This window comes from Lampetra fluviatilis, chromosome 22, assembly GCF_964198595.1.
Source record: "Lampetra fluviatilis chromosome 22, kcLamFluv1.1, whole genome shotgun sequence".
Lineage (NCBI taxonomy): Eukaryota > Metazoa > Chordata > Hyperoartia > Petromyzontiformes > Petromyzontidae > Lampetra > Lampetra fluviatilis.
In genome coordinates, this window is record NC_136296.1 from 6,638,323 (window position 1) to 6,658,408 (window position 20,086).

The 20,086-nt window shown below is 44.1% G+C and overlaps 1 protein-coding gene across 6 annotated transcripts in view; it reads right to left on the reverse strand.

The window, feature by feature from the left end:
- LOC144938471 (otoferlin-like) overlaps nt 1-20,086 on the reverse strand; it is a 163,861-nt gene that overhangs the window by 46,872 nt on the left and 96,903 nt on the right. For all 6 annotated transcript variants that reach the window (XR_013637844.1, XM_078866318.1, XM_078866319.1 and 3 more), the window contains exons 14-23: nt 19,617-19,803; nt 18,096-18,282; nt 15,205-15,428; nt 12,737-12,845; nt 8,308-8,503; nt 6,530-6,650; nt 5,145-5,245; nt 4,345-4,435; nt 3,553-3,669; nt 3,149-3,304 (exon numbers count right to left, since the gene is read on the reverse strand). Coding sequence is in view for 5 of the 6 variants with exons in the window: in XM_078866318.1 (XP_078722444.1) it covers nt 3,149-3,304; nt 3,553-3,669; nt 4,345-4,435; nt 5,145-5,245; nt 6,530-6,650; nt 8,308-8,503; nt 12,737-12,845; nt 15,205-15,428; nt 18,096-18,282; nt 19,617-19,803 (1,489 nt within the window). In the remaining variant the exon portion in view is untranslated. The remainder of the gene's footprint in view (nt 1-3,148; nt 3,305-3,552; nt 3,670-4,344; nt 4,436-5,144; nt 5,246-6,529; nt 6,651-8,307; nt 8,504-12,736; nt 12,846-15,204; nt 15,429-18,095; nt 18,283-19,616; nt 19,804-20,086) is intronic.

Genomic DNA, 20,086 nt, shown 5'->3' on the forward strand with positions numbered 1-20,086 from the left:
TTGAAATGTAATTCTACTTTTGCATGAGTCATCTCTTTAAGAAGCTTTGACCTAAAAAAATACTAAATTCGTTTAAAAAAGTTGAAAATAAATTGTATTAAATAGGGCTAGAAGGGTCAGATCATTCTTCATTGCAACATGCTTAATAAGGACTACCTAAAAAATGAATACATCGTGTAAATTAATAAACTCAAGTATAATTGTGGTGACATGGAATGGGTCACAGAAGGAGATCTGCAGTTGCAGCAGCCCTGTCTGTCAGCAGGTCACGTGATAAGTCAGAGAGAGGGATGTAGGGCAAAGGTGATAGAGGGTGGGGCCCGGGAACCCGCGAGTAGGTTCTGGAAGGGGGGCGTGGCCGGGGCGGAGCGAGGCCACGCCGGGAGGATAAAAGGGGACCCCGAGCGAAGACTCGGGGCTGTTGCTGCTGGAGTGAGATCCCCTCGTCGTGCTGCTGGAAGTCTTCGTCTACGTCTACGTCTATGTCTACGTCTACGTCTTCTCGGTGTCGTCAGTCAGGCTGTCTGCCAGATGTCCTGACTGGGAGCTGTAGTTACCTTTGTAGCCTGGGTCTCTTAGTCAGTCACTACATAATTAACATGATAATATATCTCAGGTTCAACTGCTATGAAAGCCAAAACATGAAATTAGAAATGAAAATAATACAATGTAATTTGGCTCATTACTTGAACTGAAAAATCTATGCCTTTAGGCTGAACATGATCTGGGAAAAAAAGCATCCAATTATAGTGGAGATGGACTTGATTATTTCTGAGAAGTAACATATTCTGTAAACTTTTCAGTCGTGACATAATCAATATCATACACTCAAGGCTAAAATACAAATCGATAAATTGAACGCTGTAAACTGGTGAACTCGTGGCACTAGAATCCACTTCCCAAAACAGTTTTGCAATTCCTATGATTAATTATAAGTACAGCCCTTTATCAATCCACTGCTGGATGAATGCCTCCCCATACTCCACCCCATTACATAACTGCCACGTTAATACAAATGCTGAAATTTCAAAATTTGCTTGGGCAAATTGTGCAAGATGACACTGGAAAAAGCTAGATGAGCGATGAAGCTAATTTGCCTTGATCCTACAGAGGTGCACACGTTACTAGGGGAATCGAGCGCTGCGCTAGAAATGCACAAAATGCGATGATTGGTGCAATGACAACTTTAACCTCAATAGGGCTACGCACAAAGCGATTACGAGAAGAATGGAGGTTGGAATATGAAATTCAGCGGTTCATAATCAGCATAATAAAGACATACTGTATTGGGAACTGCAAGGCACCAAGAATGAAGAATAATATTTTTTTTCCAATGGCCTTTTTCAATTACTGCACATTAAAGGCATAATTTATGCCGTGTCAAACATAATGTCCCAGTAAAAGATAATGTTCTTGTCGTACTCCAAATTTTTTACGTACATTTTTAACATAGGCCAATCACTATGCACATACTTGGAGATATATGAAACGTACTGCAAGTACCGACGGCGGTCGGTACGTGCATTCATGAACGTGAACACAGTTTTGCACGGCAGACAGAGCAACACTGATCATGCTCATTTCCTTGATGTGCATTATTGTTTATGCCATCAGCAGTGTCTGCCATCATTTACAAAGGCACATAGTATTTTTCTGTAATTGAAGTATGACCTTGGAAAAAACGCGTAGACCCAGGTTGAAAATGCAAGCGAGTAATTTCAGGTATTTACAGTATTTTCTTTTGTATTTCAGACCTTTGTATGGGTTACATGATGATTCATAACATTAATATGTGTAGAGGGTTTAATAGCATGTTTAAAATATTATTTATGGTTCCGTAAAAGAGAGGTTAATTTATAAATATGCAGGAACAGACATCAGCGTAGCAGAGATGCTGAAGAATATACATATATCAAGGCCCTTGTGTGAGAATGGCGGTCAAATTATTTATTTATCAGTCATGGAAACATCTGTGAGGTCAGACTTCTTTCTTCAATAAGGAATTTTATTTTTTAAATCAAACGAGGAAACGAATAAAAAACACCTCTTACACAGCAGTGGAAGCAGCTGATTTCTGAACCGCGTGCGGTATTTCTGCGCTGTGAGCTATTAAAATGCTCACGCGTTTGCCTTGCCGTAATGAGTCCTCAACGGTAAATTTGGGGTCAAAGCATGCACTGGGCAAATTAATCAGGTAGGGCAGATTTTAACATAACCGTATTGTCTGGATATAAAAGGTGCACTTTTATCCCCTGTATTTTATAGCAAAAATTCGGGGGGTGGGGAGATTCATTTTGTAATCCGGTAGGTGGTAAGTGCGTATGTGTGTGAGTATGACCAGATTAAGATAACCTTTTCCGATACTGGGCACACGTGTTTGGGTCTTACGTTCCAGAGCATCTTAAAAACCGGAGAATACGATAAATATGTTTCTGCTTTTATAAAACGCAACAGTAAGAGTCATGTGCTTGCCGTGTTGCATGTGGACCCATAATTACTTGGAGATAAATTTAACATCTGAATGAAATGGCTAAACCATTCTTAATTTTAGACCACGTTTACTTTGGTAATTTGCTTCACTGTTGGCGATGCACACCTCTGCACATATTTTTTTTTGCAAAAACAAGACGAGGGACGCTGATTAATGTGCGAAGAGAGGCATCTGGTGTGGCTGTCGATGTGTGGCGGTGTTTTGCACGAGCTATTCAAATTTCAGCGTTTCCCTCGTGTTATTGCGTCGGAGACGTCGAATTCAATCAATACTAAAGTTCGCAGGACAGGCCACTAATTGCAAAAACGGAATGAGCAACAAGGACTTAACAATTCCTGCCGCTCGAGTTTGACCAGATCACTTGCAGTCATAACATTTAATAATTATTGACAATCTTTTCCTGCACTAATCATCTTCCTGGGTAAACTACTCGAAGAAGAATGCAGCTGGCTTCAAGTGCAACGACCAACACAAGCCAATGAAGCTGTGTGTGGCGTTTCCACTGCACGGTTGCGAAGGGTCACAGGTACGCTGCACCACGTCTGTTAATCTCTGCTGGGATGGTTTGGGTGGGTGGGTGCTGACATTTTCAACCGGGGGTACGCAAGCCGTGCTGGAGCACGTGGTCTGGGAGAGAGGGAATGCTTTAGCTCTTACCCTAAGGAAAAGCGTTTTGACTTTACCACAGTCCTTCCCCGTCTCCTCCTCTACAATGGAATAGAGGATATCTTTGGCGGGGATGCGCGCGTATGCGACGCGCTTCGTCTTGTTGACCAGCATCCAGATGAAGACGTCCGGGATGCTGTCCTGGGGCTGCGGGGGGAGGGGAACAACAGGCGCCACAAGGACGCAGGTGGTTTATAGTTGGCGCAATGTGTGGTTCGTCGAGCTCAACAGCAGCGCCAACTTACGTCGGCGTAGCAGAACCCGTGGGTTTCCCCCACCGCGGCCATCAACACGGCCGTTGAACGAAGCGTACTGGATGTGGTGTGCCGGGTGAAATGAGGCGATATGTGTATAGGCGTGGTTTTTTTTTGTTTCGAGGCCCAAAGACACGGCACCTCGTCGGCGAGGAACCGGAGCTTGTGCAGGAAGCCCTCGGCCGTCTTGAGCCTCTCCTTGAGGTTGGCCCGCTTCACCTGCTTTACCAGATTCTTTGCCTGCGGGCCGATCTGTTCCTTTGGGAGTAAAACGAGAGAGAGAGAGGGTGAGAGGGTGAGAGCGAGCACATTCAAGTCACTCTCGCGTGTTCTGGCTCAAGGGACGACACTCAATAAGCACGTGCTTTCTACGAGGCCATGCAGAAATGGCATTGTGTGCAGTTTCTGCCAATAAAAACCAGAGTTTTTTTTTACTTCACGAAGTGGCATTATTTTTGTAACAAAAGTCAGGTAAAGTAGTGACCTCTAGCCAATATGGAATGCTTTGAACCAGCACATTTATTTTGTTCTGTGCTGAATTCGAAACTAAATGTATAGATGTTTTTTCAACCCACATCAATTAACAAGTAATATATGATTTCTAATATGGAAACTTAGCTTAATGTGTATATATACTTTTCGAAAGTGTGAAACACGTTTTTTAAAATATATTTCTCAGAAAAATACAGCACTTGACATAAATTTTAGGCTGAGCCAACTTAGTGGTGGATCAAGCCAAGTTCAGATGCCAATTGTCACTCGTACATTGCATAGCTATGAACCCTCCGGGAGTTGAAGCACAGTGCGACAACCACTATGCCACTGACGCACAGACACAATCGCGGTCACACGTGAACTTCATTACCAAGTAGGAAATATATTCTGAGCGTAATATATTCTGGCGAGGGTATAGTAATGTTTAATGCTTCTTACAAGCTCCCTCATGCATATCTTGAGACGGTCCCGGTCCAATCTCGTGCGCCCGAATGCAGATGGATCTTTGTTGGCAAGGGTAAGGAATCGGCTGAAAGAAATTGTATTTTTTTATTAAGACCAATGCAATCATCAATACACGTGACAGTCGAAAAAGATACAAGTGTAGTATACTGAACATACTCCCAGACTCACACACACATTAACGTACTTTGGTTCTCAATTTCAGAATATGTATTTATACTGGAGGAATCTGATGCATTTCTTTACAGATATCCAGTATTGGCAGTTCCATATCAATGCACATTAGTAATTTAACATTACATTATATGACGGACTACAGGATAAGCATAAGATTTTTAAACTAATAATTAGAAAAAACACTTTGTTATGGACAAAAATCCTCATTTTCTTTTAGTCATATTTTCAGTCTGGATCTCAAACAGCAAAAGCCACATTCATTCTAAAATTTCCCGCACCACACTCAGATGTTCAGCAGTGACACCGACACTGTCATCTGGGGACACAGGTTCACTGGTTTGCTATTCCAGGGCGGTCAGTACTCCACGTGCCTGACCTCCCGCTTGGCAAGCTGGCGCAAGTCGCTTCGTAAGCAGTGAACCCACCGTTAAGTGCCCCGCGTGATGTATGTACAGTATGTATGTACGTTGAACTTCTTTCACACCGTAAGTAGCCAAACGTGTTAATCGGAGGCGCTGGGGCAGGAAATAGCGGAGGTGATTCTCCGCACGCGGTCTCGGCGGCTCTGCTCAGCGCCCTCCCGACTCACTCTCCCTCACCTGCAACCGGCGCTCATTTCCTCCAAGGCTCCCCGCAGCCTCCGTTCTGGGTGGGGCCTCTCTATCTTCATCGTCTCCAAAACATCGTTGATGCCCTCCTCCTGCAGCATGCACATTCGTTGCGACACGTGACAGCATTATTTGCTGCTGCTGCTGCGATTGATTCATTGTCAGGTTCATCAATTGGCAGGCCGTGTGTGGTGGTGGTGGTGAAAGTCTGGCCAGTGTCGCAGAGTAGGCCAAACTATCACCTGGAGGGGCTCTCGAGAGCTCCCTCCAGCAGATGGCCTCTGCCTTTACCTTGCTGATAATAATGGTAAGTGGGAATGATAGGCAAAACTTACATTTGTGGCTTATACATTTCATACGAGCATAACATTTATATAACGCTTCTCATACCCTTCCCTATACTCTCTTCATCAATGTTTGCCCATTTTTCTCAATAAATGTCCAAGCTACCTTCCAAAATGCCTGCCCTTGATCCTATCTCAACTTGTAATATGCAAAAAGGTTGTTTTTGTTCACATGGGAAGAACTCCTCATTGAATCTCACGACTCATTTTCAGGCGGGTTGTATTTGGTAAATATTTTAGGCAAATCTGTTGGTATTTTTTCTTTGCATGTGGATGAAGATTTGGAGTGCCCGGAGACGACTGACGCGTGAGCAAAACAGGCAACAAGCTCACATTCTTGGTTGTTTCGGTAAAGTCGCGTAGATAGAAAACAAAAAACAAAAATAATGAAATGAAAATAAAAAAAAAATATATAAATGTTTTAATACTATTTTTTAAATATTATTTTCAACTTATTCTTTTTTATTATTATTTTTGTTTGTTTTCGATCTACGTGACTTTACCAAAAGAACCAAGAATATGAATTCCTGCAGTCACGAAAGTTTTAAGTAAAAATTGAAGGCAAAAAGATCAGAAAGAAGCTTGCTGTGTTGTCGCCTCCAAGTCAAATGTCGCAGAGGTTCGCCGTTTGAGCCAACCCAACCACCCTGGCTCACACCGTGAGCGCATTGACCACATATACTGCGTGCCATCTGCTTCACGGTGGACGTTAACATATCCCGCAATGTTATTCGATAAAGAATAGGATACTCGTGTGCCGACTCCATGCTCCAACTTTCCCAAATTTGTTAAATTACTCACAAATTACTTAACCGGATATAATCACAAAGCAAACATCGCCTCCAACTGGCAGACTACACTCGTCCGTGATACGTTGCGCCTTCGTGATAATCTTGCGCCAATACCACGCGCGCTAAATCATTACGATCACGTAAGTGTCTCGCACAGCACCCGTCCCTGGACACACCAACGAACCCTGCACGTCATAAGTGTGGCGCACCGCAGCGGGGCAGCAGGCCATCGCGCACGTACCAGCTTGTCGGCGATCTTGTCAATGATGTTGGAGTTGTAGAGACGCCGTCGCTGGTCGTGCCACGCGCTCCGCACGTGCACGCACGGCTTCTGCTCGTAGTAAGGCATGTGGAAGTACTGCCTGCCAGCACACAGCCGTCAACGTGGGCACGGTTAGCTCTGTAATACTGCAAGACTGGGCACCCGAGCCCAATGTGTATTCTGTCATCATCGCAATTTAATCAGACGCGGTCAATCCACCGCTGTGCAAATGCCTCCCCTAGCCGCCTCCATCATGTTATGATCTTGCGATGGAATAATCTCCTCGGTTTATGTCACGATCTGTGCTTCTGTGGAGAGTTTAATTATCTTTGAGCAAAGGGCAATTGACATTGACTCTCGAGGGATTTATTTGTTTTGGGGATCTTTCACACGGAGGATCGCGACCGTGACACCCTTGCTAATTAGTCAGTGTGTAATTACTCATGACCATCAGGTCATCAGACGCTGTTTATTGCACGGCCTGGGTGTGCTAAAGTGTCTGCTGATATTTACGCGGCCGCAGGGTCCAGTGATCGGTGCGCTCGCTCCGAGTCTGTTTCAATAGAGTCAAACCACCTGCCAACACCAATCCGTTCAATTCTCACAGCCCCCCAATAAGTGTATCGACAGAATTACAAACATGGTTCAACTTGCTTGCAAGCCGATGTAAAATATTCCTGGGAACTTATTTACAAAAAAAAGGAACTATTTCCTATTAGTGCGGAAGTTTGAGCACAAACATTTGGCGGTAGCAGATTTTTTTTTCTTTCCCCATTGCAAAACCAAAAACATTTCTCTGGCGAAAACACGGAATGATCGTGTGACGTCAGCGTCACGTATTCAAGTGTATTGCCTGACGCAACGTGTGACAAAAAACGATTAACCCTGCCTCTGGCCCTACTTCCCGGTTTGGTTTCTCGCTTGGCTCTGCAAAATGCCAGTGGAAAACCACCTGTACTCAGAATCGGAACATTTATTTGTAATAAAACTCTTTGAGACGACTTCTGGAATCCGTCTTTTATTCACTTTGGGTTACATCTACTTCACACTGCTGATAGACAACGTGAAGGGACAGATAGACCGAGAGAGACGCACTGCCACGTGGCAACTCGGAGCCCCGCTCTCGCGTGGCTTCTTCCTCCGTTGGTTCCCGTTCTGACCACGTGTCGTTCCTCTCTACCCCTATTTAATCCTCGGGTCACGTGGTACGCTTCAGCCAATCCTCGTTAGCCTGCATCGAATCTTCCAGGCTCCCTTGTCAGCTCCCGGGACCACGCCCCTGACTCATCTCCCCATTGGCTGAGGCCAAAGCCAGCAGAACCAATCTCCATAGCTGTCACCCTTCCATCACGTCAGGACCATGCCCCCAGGCTTCCCCCCATTGACTGTAAACCAGGACCGGCAGAGCCAATCACCATGACAAGGTGTGATACGTCAATGAGCCGGATATATTCTCATATTACATATTCATAGTGGAGGAATCCGATGAGCTGTGAAGCTCTTTGTCGCGAATGTCCAGTAGGGGCGGGTAAGAACGTTACAGCAACAAACAGTACAAACACACGATGGGAGTGCAAAGTACAGGAAAGGTAAACAAATCACCCAAACACACAGACAAATAAACCGAAACCATCCCCACCCTACCAGGCAAAGCCCCCTGAGGTGTTCCTGTGAGGGCTGAATGCTGCAGTGGTTCGTGCCAGTGGACTACGGGCACGAGACTCACGTGGAGCTTGTTGTTGTGTGTATGCTAATACCTGTCATTAGTCTCCGGCTTATAGGAAGGGGTAGTAGAGGACCCAGACATGTCGTCATCCATTTCTGCATCATCCGTCTCATCGTTTAGCAGCCCAGTCTCATCATCATCATCCCCCTCGTCGTATTCGTCCTCGTCATCGCTGCGGTCAAGAATATTCGACTTGTTCAGCCCATCCAAGCTGTTTCCGTAATTCCCTGTGAACAAACAACACATCAATGATAATGCCTTCCAAGTTGCACTTGATTATATACCAATATAATGGGATGCTGCAACAGAACTTCATGTGTTCTTGGTCCTTTCAGTAAAGTCACGTAGAAGGGAAATTAAAAAATAAAAATATAAAACAATAAAATTATCACGACGTATCGACTGCAACACAAGCAATCATCATCAGGTGTGAAAACACAGCAAAGAAAATTTGAAAAAAGTGGCGTTTTTTTCTGGACAAATTAAGTTACGTTTCTGAGAATTTTATGGTTTTATATTTTGTATTATTTTATTGTTTCCCTTCTACGTGACTTTACCAAAATAACCAAGAATATGAATCCCTGCAGTCACGAAAGCTTTAAATCAGAACTTCATGTGTTCTCTGATCCGTACGTTCCTCTGACTCTCAGTTTAATTGCCATCATTAATCTCTCCAGCTTCTTTGCTTAGAGGAGTCCATGTCCGTGATCCATAGGTCCATGACAGGTAATTTGCAATGATTGATTTTTTTTGTATAGAAATTGCTTTCATATTCTTGGTTTTTTCGGTAAAGTCACATACAAGGGAAATAATAAAATAATACCAATATAAAACAATAAAATATTTGTTATATACAATATATTGTATTATTATTTTGTTATTTCCCTTCTACGTGACTTTACCGAAAGAACCAAGAATATGAATCCCTGCAGTCACGAAAGCTTTAAATCAAAATAAAACAAATTGCTTTGTTGCTTTTCATTATCAAGTTTTACATTTTCCACAATCACTTGATCCTGCTCTATCTCACCTCTTTATCTCATCATAATTTTTTTTTTATATCTCGGGCCGCCTTCCGCAATCGCACTGCATATATGAATTTTGCGAGCATTTTCCACCCTCCTCAGCTATATAAACACGTGTTAGAGCCATCTCTTTGACATATTTCAGCAACTGCCTTCGCTGTGTTTGTCTCCACCTGATGATGGACGCTTGTGTTGCGCCCGAAACGTGATTTAATTTAGTTGTTTTTTCATTTTTATTTTATTTGTTTACCTACGTGACTTTACCGAATAAAACCAAAAAACATGGATTCTTGCAGTGACGAAAACTTTAAATCTAGAATTTCCCAGCTGTTTTACTCAAACAATTGTTTTCCACTTGTTCAGCTAACTTGTTGATGGCAGCTTTCGTTTTGATCGTGTTTGTGTGTAGGCCCACGTTGCAGCCTTTGGTGCTAAGTTGCTCAATCGTCCCCATGTAGTTAATGCCCGCTGGGTGTTATTGTGGCCATGTCATAAGTAGAATTTGACACGATTAACAAGTCATCACAAACGTAACTTAATTTGTCCAGCCCAATTGTCAAAACGAAATCTTCTCATGTGACTGTGCCTCGTATCTCCATGTCAGGCTCCTCTTATGATTTAGATTTTGTAACGTTGTTATGATAATTTATAGTACCGTATATAATACACACACGACCTGTTTTGTATTTTTACAATATGTATCTCATTATTAGTGTGATGTATATTATGAAGACCTTGATTCAATGATGCCGCAAATATAAATTAGCTCTTCTGGAGATCACACTGAGCTGAAATGTTGCAAGGCATAAATTGACAGAGGAAAGATTATAACATGAACTTTGTTTTTAAATCCACCCATGTGTACTGTAGGTAACATCCTCCACAAATTAAGAACAATCTAAAATTAACGATAAATATTTTAAAATATCCATACTGGAGTATTACGTATATCGGTTGAGTAGAGTGCTATAAATGTAACATAGGAACATGCGGGCCCTACGAAAATCAAGCTTTGATGAATCATTTTCATGTGGCTTGGAACGAAAGAGGTGAAAAGGGTCATAGCAACAACTCTTTATATCAACATAAACATCACCAGCATCATCCTGATAGTTTAATATGGTGAGAAAGGCATTTGATTCTATTTTGCACAAGTACACCGGCAGTTAGTCACCTCCATGATCACTACTGCTATGGTCACCGTTGACTTGAACGTCACTCATTGATTCCTTAACCTAGAGTAATGACTCGGTATACAGGATTTACTGCTTCGTCTCAGCCGTACTGGGATCATCCACCACCACACTGCAGGTCACAGCACTCACCCAATTAACCCACTCACTAACCCACTCACTAACCCACTCACTAACCCACTCACTAACCCACTCACTAACCCACTCACTAACCCACTCACTAACCCACTCACTAACCCACTCACTAACCCACTCACTAACCCACTCACTAACCCACTCACTAACCCACTCACTAACCCACTCACTAACCCACTCACTAACCCACTCACTAACCCACTCACTAACCCACTCACTAACCCACTCACTAACCCACTCACTAACCCACTCACTAACCCACTCACTAACCCACTCACTAACCCACTCACTAACCCACTCACTAACCCACTCACTAACCCACTCACTAACCCACTCACTAACCCACTCACTAACCCACTCACTAACCCACTCACTAACCCACTCACTAACCCACTCACTAACCCACTCACTAACCCACTCACTAACCCACTCACTAACCCACTCACTAACCCACTCACTAACCCACTCACTAACCCACTCACTAACCCACTCACTAACCCACTCACTAACCCACTCACTAACCCACTCACTAACCCACTCACTAACCCACTCACTAACCCACTCACTAACCCACTCACTAACCCACTCACTAACCCACTCACTAACCCACTCACTAACCCACTCACTAACCCACTCACTAACCCACTCACTAACCCACTCACTAACCCACTCACTCACCCACTCACTCACCCAATTAACTCACCCAATTAACTCATTCACTTATTCACTCACTCACCCACTCACCAACTCACTCACTTACCTACTTACCCACTCACTCACCCAATTAACTCACTCACTAACCCATTCACTCATCTACCCACTCACTCACTAATCCACTCACTCACCCATTAACTCACTCACTAACCCACTCACTCACCCAATAAACTCACTCACTAACCCACTCACTCACTCACTCACCCACTCACCTACCCACTCACTCACTAACCCAGTAACCCACTCACCCACTCACTCACTCACCCACTCACCCACTCACCTACCCACTCACTCACTAACCCACTGACCCATTCACCCACTAACCCACTCACTCACCCACTAACCCACTCACTCGCCCACTAACCCACTCACTCACCCACTTGCTCACCACACCGCAGGTCACAATGCTTCTCGTTTCGCTTTTTCCCTCACACTGCTCGACTGTAGAATTCCCTCCCATCATTGTATTTTTTTCTCCAAGCTCTAGTTAGTATAAACTTGCTCAATTAAAGTAACGTTTTCCACTCGTATCTGTTTCAACTTTGATCATTCAGTTTATTCCTGCGGGCTGCTTCACATGTTGGGCCTTTGGGCCTGTTTTTAGTAACAGTGTTTCAAAATAAAAAGGATAGGTAACACTAATAATGCTCATCCCTTTGTCAGCTCTACGCTTGAGGAGGTCCTCCCCATTCTGTGTTGGTCATGGGAGGTGTTTAGCCATACTTCATCCACTGGTCCATGCAGGTTGGTGGAAGCGTTCGTTCGTTTGTTCGTTCATTCGGTTGTTAATTAGGACGGTGACGTGGCCGAGCGGCAGTGTGTTTTTGCCGCATGATGTAGAGGTTCGCCGTTGGGGTACACTTTGTAAAAGGCATGCGTCTTGTCTCCGCATTCATTGGGTACCCTTTGTAAAATGCCATCTTGGGCGTGCGTGGTTCTGTCTCTGCATTAATTGGACACCACGTATATTACACAGTGATTATTCAATATCATTAAGTCCACGTGCAAAAATTTACCTCCCATTATTACAAAATTCATTGTCATGCTTCGGTGTCGCAATTCAATAATGCAAGTATCAATGTTTTCTGCCATGTGGTGCTCGTGCAATCTACGTTGGTTGCTGGGTTTGCATGAAACAATGGCACGCAACAACTGCCTTGGGAAAAATAGACGCACGTAAGAACAATTTGACGGATGTCGAGTGAGCATTAGAACATATTTTAATCCACGCATTGCTGCACGTGCACTATGAGGCATAGAGCAACCTAAAGTAGGAAAAACTTAAACTCAGTTACTTTATAACTAAACTGCAAAAAAATGTGCATTTCGCTTAACACTGAAAGTCAATAAGCTACATCGATCGCACAGTTCCAGTGTGGGAGTGGAAACTCACCAATGCTGACTTCAAAGCTGATCAGCTTGTCACTGATCTTCCTGTCAATCATCGTGGCCTCCAGGAAAGCTCCGAACAAGAAAAACTCTTCCATCTTTCCAGCTACAGACTGTCCGCGCAAGGGAAGAGGCGTACACGATGCATGTATGACAAGAAACACACATATATATACACTTTATATATATATACACACATAGGGTGTTCGACAATAAATAAAAAAATGTTCAATAGTGTTATTGCTATTTAAAGCTTTCGTGACTGCAGGGATTCATCTCTTTGGTTCTTTCGGTAAAGTCACGTAGAAGGGAAATAATAAATATGACTTTGAGACCCCTCCCCCCTTCACCTACACATTCCACAAGTAGTGACTAATCCCATATCTGCATTTTCCATAAATATGCTAAATTCCTGTTGCTATGCAAATTCCTTTGTCAAGGCTCCCTCCTCCTCTAACCCAGCTTAAATATACGATGCCAAGCTTGGTGGTGTTTCATTCGGATGCTGTCTTTCCGACAGCCCTGTTCTTCACCTGAGGATGGCTGCTTGCGTTGTGGCCGAAACGTCGTGAGAATTGTATTTTATTATGTTCTATTTTTATCATTTTATTATTTCCCTTCTACGTGACTTTACCGAAAGAACCAAGAAGAGTGTTATTGCTATTCGAGATACTGACATTAATTTGATATGAATGCATGAATTGGACTTACAAGGTTAAGTTTGTTGTGAATATCGATTGGTACTTTCTTGCTGTTTCAGGAGAAACTTCATGTTCTAAGTCCGCCTGTTCACCCGACTTAACACCATGACGTTATTATCGCTGGGGTTTTAAAAAGAGTAAAGTCTTGCATTCTAGATTTGAAGCTTTCGTGACTGCAAGGATTCATACTCTTAGTTCTTTCGGTAAAGTCACGTAGGTAAAAAAAATGAAATTAAAATTAATAAAAATTAATAAAAATAAAATAAAAATCACGACGTTTCGGAGGCAACACAAGTCTCCGTCATCAGGTGGGACCGTCACAGCCAGATTTGCTGCATCAAGTGAGGCAGGGATTCAAGATGCAAGCCCTTAAATACAAGTTGAGGGGGGAGGAGGAGAGGGGGGGGGAGCTTATCAGAATGTGGTAGCCAATGAATGGAACGCATTTTATTTTTATTTATTTTTATTTATTTTTATTTCATTTTTTTACCTACGTGACTTTACCGAAAGAATTAAGAGTATAAAGTCTTGCACTTGAAAACCAAGGGTACCTTTAAGAACTTAAACATCGTGTTGTTGTTGATGCTGCTGTGTCATCATCAATCTCTACAGCTGTGATGGAAAATGTTTTCTCAAAGAGTTTTGATCGCCGAATTAGATTGATGATAGTGAACGATGGACGACATGCGGAAGTTAATTAATGAATCGAAAATATATGATCAATACCAAAAGATTTTTAACAAACTAAATCTTATAACAAATAACAATAAGACTATTCAACGTTCTTTTTGGTATATTCAATTTCGTCATCAACTGAGATGAGTGTCATCCAATTGCTCATTAGCTCATACTTTGTATTTTATTCAACGCGAATGCAACCAATGCCGTCATCACATGTAACTAAAACACCAATCTGCGTCACCACGTATAAAAAAAAAACGTCGTGTGTAAGTCCAAAAGCCCACGCGTCTCTCCAACACCACTGTTATCAAGCAGCCTTTGTTCAAGCGATGTTACCACGGAACGGCTTTAACCTGCTGGGTCTCGTTCGGCAGAGACAGGCTTGTGAAACAAAAGCTGCTAGGATTCCCAGATGTCATTGTCAAGAGCACTCTACGGTGCATTGACATGCATTTGACAATGGTGGCAAAACAACTGAAATTGAGCTTTAGATCCAGCAGTGGATGACTTCGCATGGATGTGACAAATGCTAAAGCAAACAGCCCTGGTCACGATTCGGTGCTTCAGAATCAGGATGTTTATGTATACTGGAGGAATCCGAGGAGCTATGAAGTTCTTTTTCACAGATGTCCTAGTATGAGCGGATCAGAAAGTTACAATAATAATACAAAAACTGATAGGAGTGTAAAGTATAGGAAAGGTAAGCAAGTCACTAAAATATACAAAAAATAAAAAATAAAAATAAAAGTATATCAAAACAAATCGATTTTTCTACAATAAATGCAACCTTGGACAAGGCAACAAAACAACAACAGCCCCAGACCACAGCAAGACAACGCCACAGTCTGTCAATAAAAGAGCACTTTAAAATTGAACTCTCGATACAAGCGCAAGCATCAAAGTTACAAATCACATTGGCCAATGCGGTTGTGTCCAGCAGCAGTTAACCTGCTGCTCTGGGATATTGTTTGAAGCAGGATTCACGATGTCAGGGTAGATGGAGGGGGGGGGGGGGCTTCACGATGTTCACGAGTGAACGACCGAGCCTGCCAGAGGGACGAACGGCGTCGAAGCAGCTCCCTTCGCTTACATCGGCGACGTGAGGGATGGACTCCACCGAGATCTCGGTGTTGGTGCTCAACTCCGGAGACGTGATGTCCAGGATTTCCATGGAGATGCTCAAGAGGAGGCGGGCGCGGAACGACACGCCCTCCCCGAGGCCGTCGTTCAGCTCCTGGTGCTCGTCAATGAGCGTGTAGTTGCGCGTCGAGCCGTACATGTTGACCCACGCCGGGCCGAACGTTGGCAGAAATCCTGCAAGGAGGGGGGATGACGATGGCATCAGGGGTGCGTTGGCGAGATATTATCTCCCTCGCCTGGTATACAGGAGGTCGTGGGTTCGATCCCGACCCTGACGCCTGCTGTATATTTGGAGTTTGTATGTGCGTTTAGAGCATTTGGCTTTAATAAATGTCCACGCGATAAGCCACTTCGCTGAGCTATCGTTTGCGATCAAGTCGCTTTTTAAAAAGAGCTGTATCGCTCAGTGGGCCTTACCTGGTAAAATAAAATAAATAGTCTAGTTTAGCTTAACGTGTCACCACAGCCACAGCTGTTGATGCCACCTGAACCTTGCCAACACTTTATACCCGCCACCAGGTTCCTGCAGCTGCTGCACAGCAGACACATGACCTCCAGGATCTGCCCAAAGTTTTGCCCGAGGATTTCCCCCATGGGCCCTGGGCTCGTGGAGACCACTGAAATGTCTGTCTCGACAAATCGGCCCTCACCCGTCCTGCACAAACGTGTCCCACCCAGTAAACCTTCTGTGCCGAACCATATCTGCAGCACCTTGACACCTCTCGCATGCTCATTTGTGGATTTTTGAACGGCTTCATCCTGTTTCGCCACGACGTACCCTGCATGCGTCTCAGGCACTCATCCTCAAATGCCAGCAACTTCTTTTTGAACTGCATATTTCGAGTCCACATCTCTGCTTCATACAGAGATACTGAAAGCACTCCCACAGGACTGATATGATCAGTGGAATGTACCACAATCGGGTTTGTAACATCTACACAGCTGTACCTCAAGGCAATGTGAACCAGGAATGAACGTTGACATGACAGAATACCGGGTTCATTCGATTACCAAGGAAAGGAGAATAAACCTCTGGTATTGCTGCAACACAAAGCATGCTATTGCGCAAAATCTTAATATGTAAAGATAAAAGAACGCTGTAGGAGGGGAGGGAATAAAAAAAACTCCAAGATAACGAAAGGAGAATGAGAGTGGAAAGAACATCTAATTAATAATTCGCAGAGAAGAGGATGAAAATGGAAAGTCTGGCCCTGAACTGGGAGAGCAGGTGAATAGTGCTTACATTGGGGGGTCAAATCACAAATAAGACTGCTCCGATTTTAACTTGATAATTATGTGTACAAATTGAGCAATTTTTGAAAGGCAGCCTGTTTCTCTCTCCCACCTGAAGACGATTACTTGTGTGGCGATCGAAACGTCGTGATCTATTATTTTTTCTACCTACGTGACTTTACTGAAGAACCAAAGAGTATGGATTCCTGCAGTCACGAAAGCTTCAGATCAACATAAGCATTTGCTTAGTGCACCTATGCCTAGCACAGCCACTGGGAAGGAGACACCTGAGGGATAACACTTGAGTGTTCCCTCGTGGTGCCATTGAAGGGTTGATGCTGCTCATGATGATGATGCTGCTAATGATGCTTATGATGCTGATGATGCTTATGATGATGATGCTGCTGCTGATGATGATGCTGTTGATGATGATGCTGATGATGATGCTGCTGATGATGATGCTGCTGATGATGCTGCTGATGATGATGCTGATGATGCTTATGACGATGATGCTGCTGCTGCTGATGATGATGCTGATGCTGCCGCTCATGATGCTGCTGATAATGATGCTGATGATGCTGATGCTGATGATGCTGCTGCTGATGATGCTGCTGATGCTGCTGCTCATGATGCTGATGATGCTGCTGATGATGATGCTGCTGCTGATGTTGCTGATGTTGCTGATGTTGCTGATGCTGCTGATGATGCTGATGCTGCTGATGTTGCTGATGATGCTGATGATGATGCTGCTGATGCTGCTGATGCTGCTGATGCTGCTGCTGATGATGATGCTGCTGATGCTGCTGATGATGCTGATGATGATGTTGCTGTGCTCCGTTTAAGCGTACGATGGTGCACCTGACTTGTGCTCAATGTCGGATTTAAAAAGCACTTGACCGACCTTATGTACACATCCCCCTAACGCACTCCCACATCACCGATTATCCATCATGGGAGAAGGGACTAAGCTTCGAGTCATGCAAGGCATTGACACTTTTGCCAAAATGTGTCCTGTATATATGCTGAACTTCTTTCAGAAATGGACAATACAATCCTGATCTACTCACAAAACCACACACACGCATCTATCACCAAACTCTATGGGGGGGGAGTGAAAGTGAAAAAAAAATACGTCGCGCAATTTACAAATAATAATATTAATAATGTCAGAGCAAACAAGCGGCTTAAAAAAAACTAAATCACGGTTGCTGAGCACATTCCCAATCGGCCAAAGGTGCAAAACACCAAATCGTCCAGCAACGAAACTGCACTCAATGATGGTAGACGAAAGTTAATACGCTACTCGCATTGACTACGTCTATAAGAACGTGTGGGAAAGAGATAATGGGAGCTAATTCTAAGATCGAGCAGTGCGTGGAGAGACGCAGAGAGAGAGAGAAGAGCTGTGACTTTTAATGTGGTGGTTGAACGCGCTGTGTGGATGAGACGAAACGGTCAGTGTGGTAGACCCGAGTCCTCATGATGGGCGGACTAATCGATAAAGAAAAATAGTGGGAACAGTACCCACGGTAACAAGCTACAGAACTGGAGTGAATCACGGTGGCCGCTGTACGTTGAACTCCAACGAGCGAGGCGGGGGGAGGGCACCTTTATCCCCGTCGTTGCAAATCTTCTTGAGGTCGATGAAGTGAGTGCCGATGGCCGTGTCGTTGACTTTGTCGCTGTCGCGGATTTGGAGCTTCATGCGGCGGCAGAGAGGGGGGAAGAGCTCGGTGAACACCACCTGCTCGTTCCACACCGGCTCGTAGCTGTTCCGCTGCACGGACGTCTTGCCCTAAGGACCAGTGCACAGCACGCAGCTCAAGGGTCAAACTTTTTCTTTCCCCACAGGTATGGCCCACTGAAGTACAGTAGAACCTCTGGTCACGACCATAATTCGTTCCATAACTTTGGTCGCAACCCGATTTGGTCGTTCGTGACCAGAGGTTCTACTGTACTAAGCTCTTTTTGCAGAAGCGTCCTGGCCACAAATGACAGCTCAACGAAGCGGCTTGTCACGTGGAAATGTACAGCGTCCAAATACTCTAAACGCACACGTCGATTCTAAATGTGGAGGGAAGAATCGGAGGACCTGGACAAAAAAAATCCACACGACCACGGGGAGAACGCGCAAACTCCAAATATAGAGCAGGCGTCAGGGTCCGCATCGAAGCCACGACCTCCAGTATACCAGGTGAGCTAGGTAACATCTTGTCACCATGGTGCCCATGCCAATAAAGAAATACATGCAGGGAAGGCACCTGTCTCAAATTGGTCCTTTGACCCTATTTGCTTTCAGGACTGCTGCCTTCGTGTGATGGATGGGTTCCTCGATTGAATAGCCAAGGCCCGTGACAGAATAAGACCTTCTCCATCCTGTCGAAAACAAATTGTGGGTTAGCTGCCTCCATTCCCCAGATATGTTCCTGTATGCACGTATTCAACAACCACAAGACACACTCCATTGCTCTCAACCATATTGTTCCTGAAGGTTAGTTGACTGAAAACTGAAATCGGGTTTGATGTTGGCCACACCATCATCCTCAAAAGGCACACTTCAACAGCCAAGAAAGAGATTCTCAAACAGCAATTGCCTTGGCAACACAGTCCTAAAGTAGGGATCATTATATTCTTAGGTGTTTTCCGTAAAGTCACGTAGGCGTGCTTCAGCCGCACCGAACCTCACAATGGCTCCTCCCACCCTCAACCAGTATTTATACAAGGACTGTTTTCTTGGAATTTCTCTTACTTGATGCAGCAGTCGTGCTGTGACGGTTCCACCTGAAGACGGAAGCTTGTGTTGCCTCCGAAACGTCGTGATTTTTATTTTATTTTTATTTAACTTTTATTAATTTAAATTGTATTTTTTTATCTACGTGACTTTACCGAAAAAACCTAAGAATATGAATCCTTGCAGTCACGAAAGCTTCAAATCTAGAATTAGGGATCATTACCTTCATGTGTGGATATGAACGTATTCATGTCAAGTATGTATGTATGTTGAACTTCTTTCGTGACCGTAGGTGTGCACATATTCACACGCTCAGCATAAAACGGGTGTTGCACGCAAATGTGCGGAGTTAAGGGGTGCTACGATCGCTCCCCTTTCCACCCCCAGCTCGCTGGCACCTTCTGTCCAGCGAAGGAGACTTGCACGTAGGGGTCGACGAGGTCCCTCTCCTGGCCCATGAGGGCCTTCTTCACGTTGGCCACGATGGCGGTGTTCATCTTGGGCAGGCCCTCGGCCTTGTAGATCCTCACAGAGAAACGGGCCCACTGACGATCTGCCGGGATGCCTTCCGGAAGCAGCAGATTCCTTCCCAGAATAAAATGAAAGTATGGACGATACATATCTAAATTGTTTGTTTTTACCTGATTTGATCTGCTCGTAGAAAATATAGTTCTACTTGTATTTGATGGAAGCTTTAAGACTGCTGCTATTTTCTGCTGAATTGGCTATTTTCATGACAGATATAGGCAGAAAATGCATTTGGAAGCACATGATTCAGGCCAAAATGTCATGGTAAGTATTTACTATATATTTTAATTCACCTTTATTTAACCAGGTAATAAATCATTGAGGTTAAAAACCTCTTTTG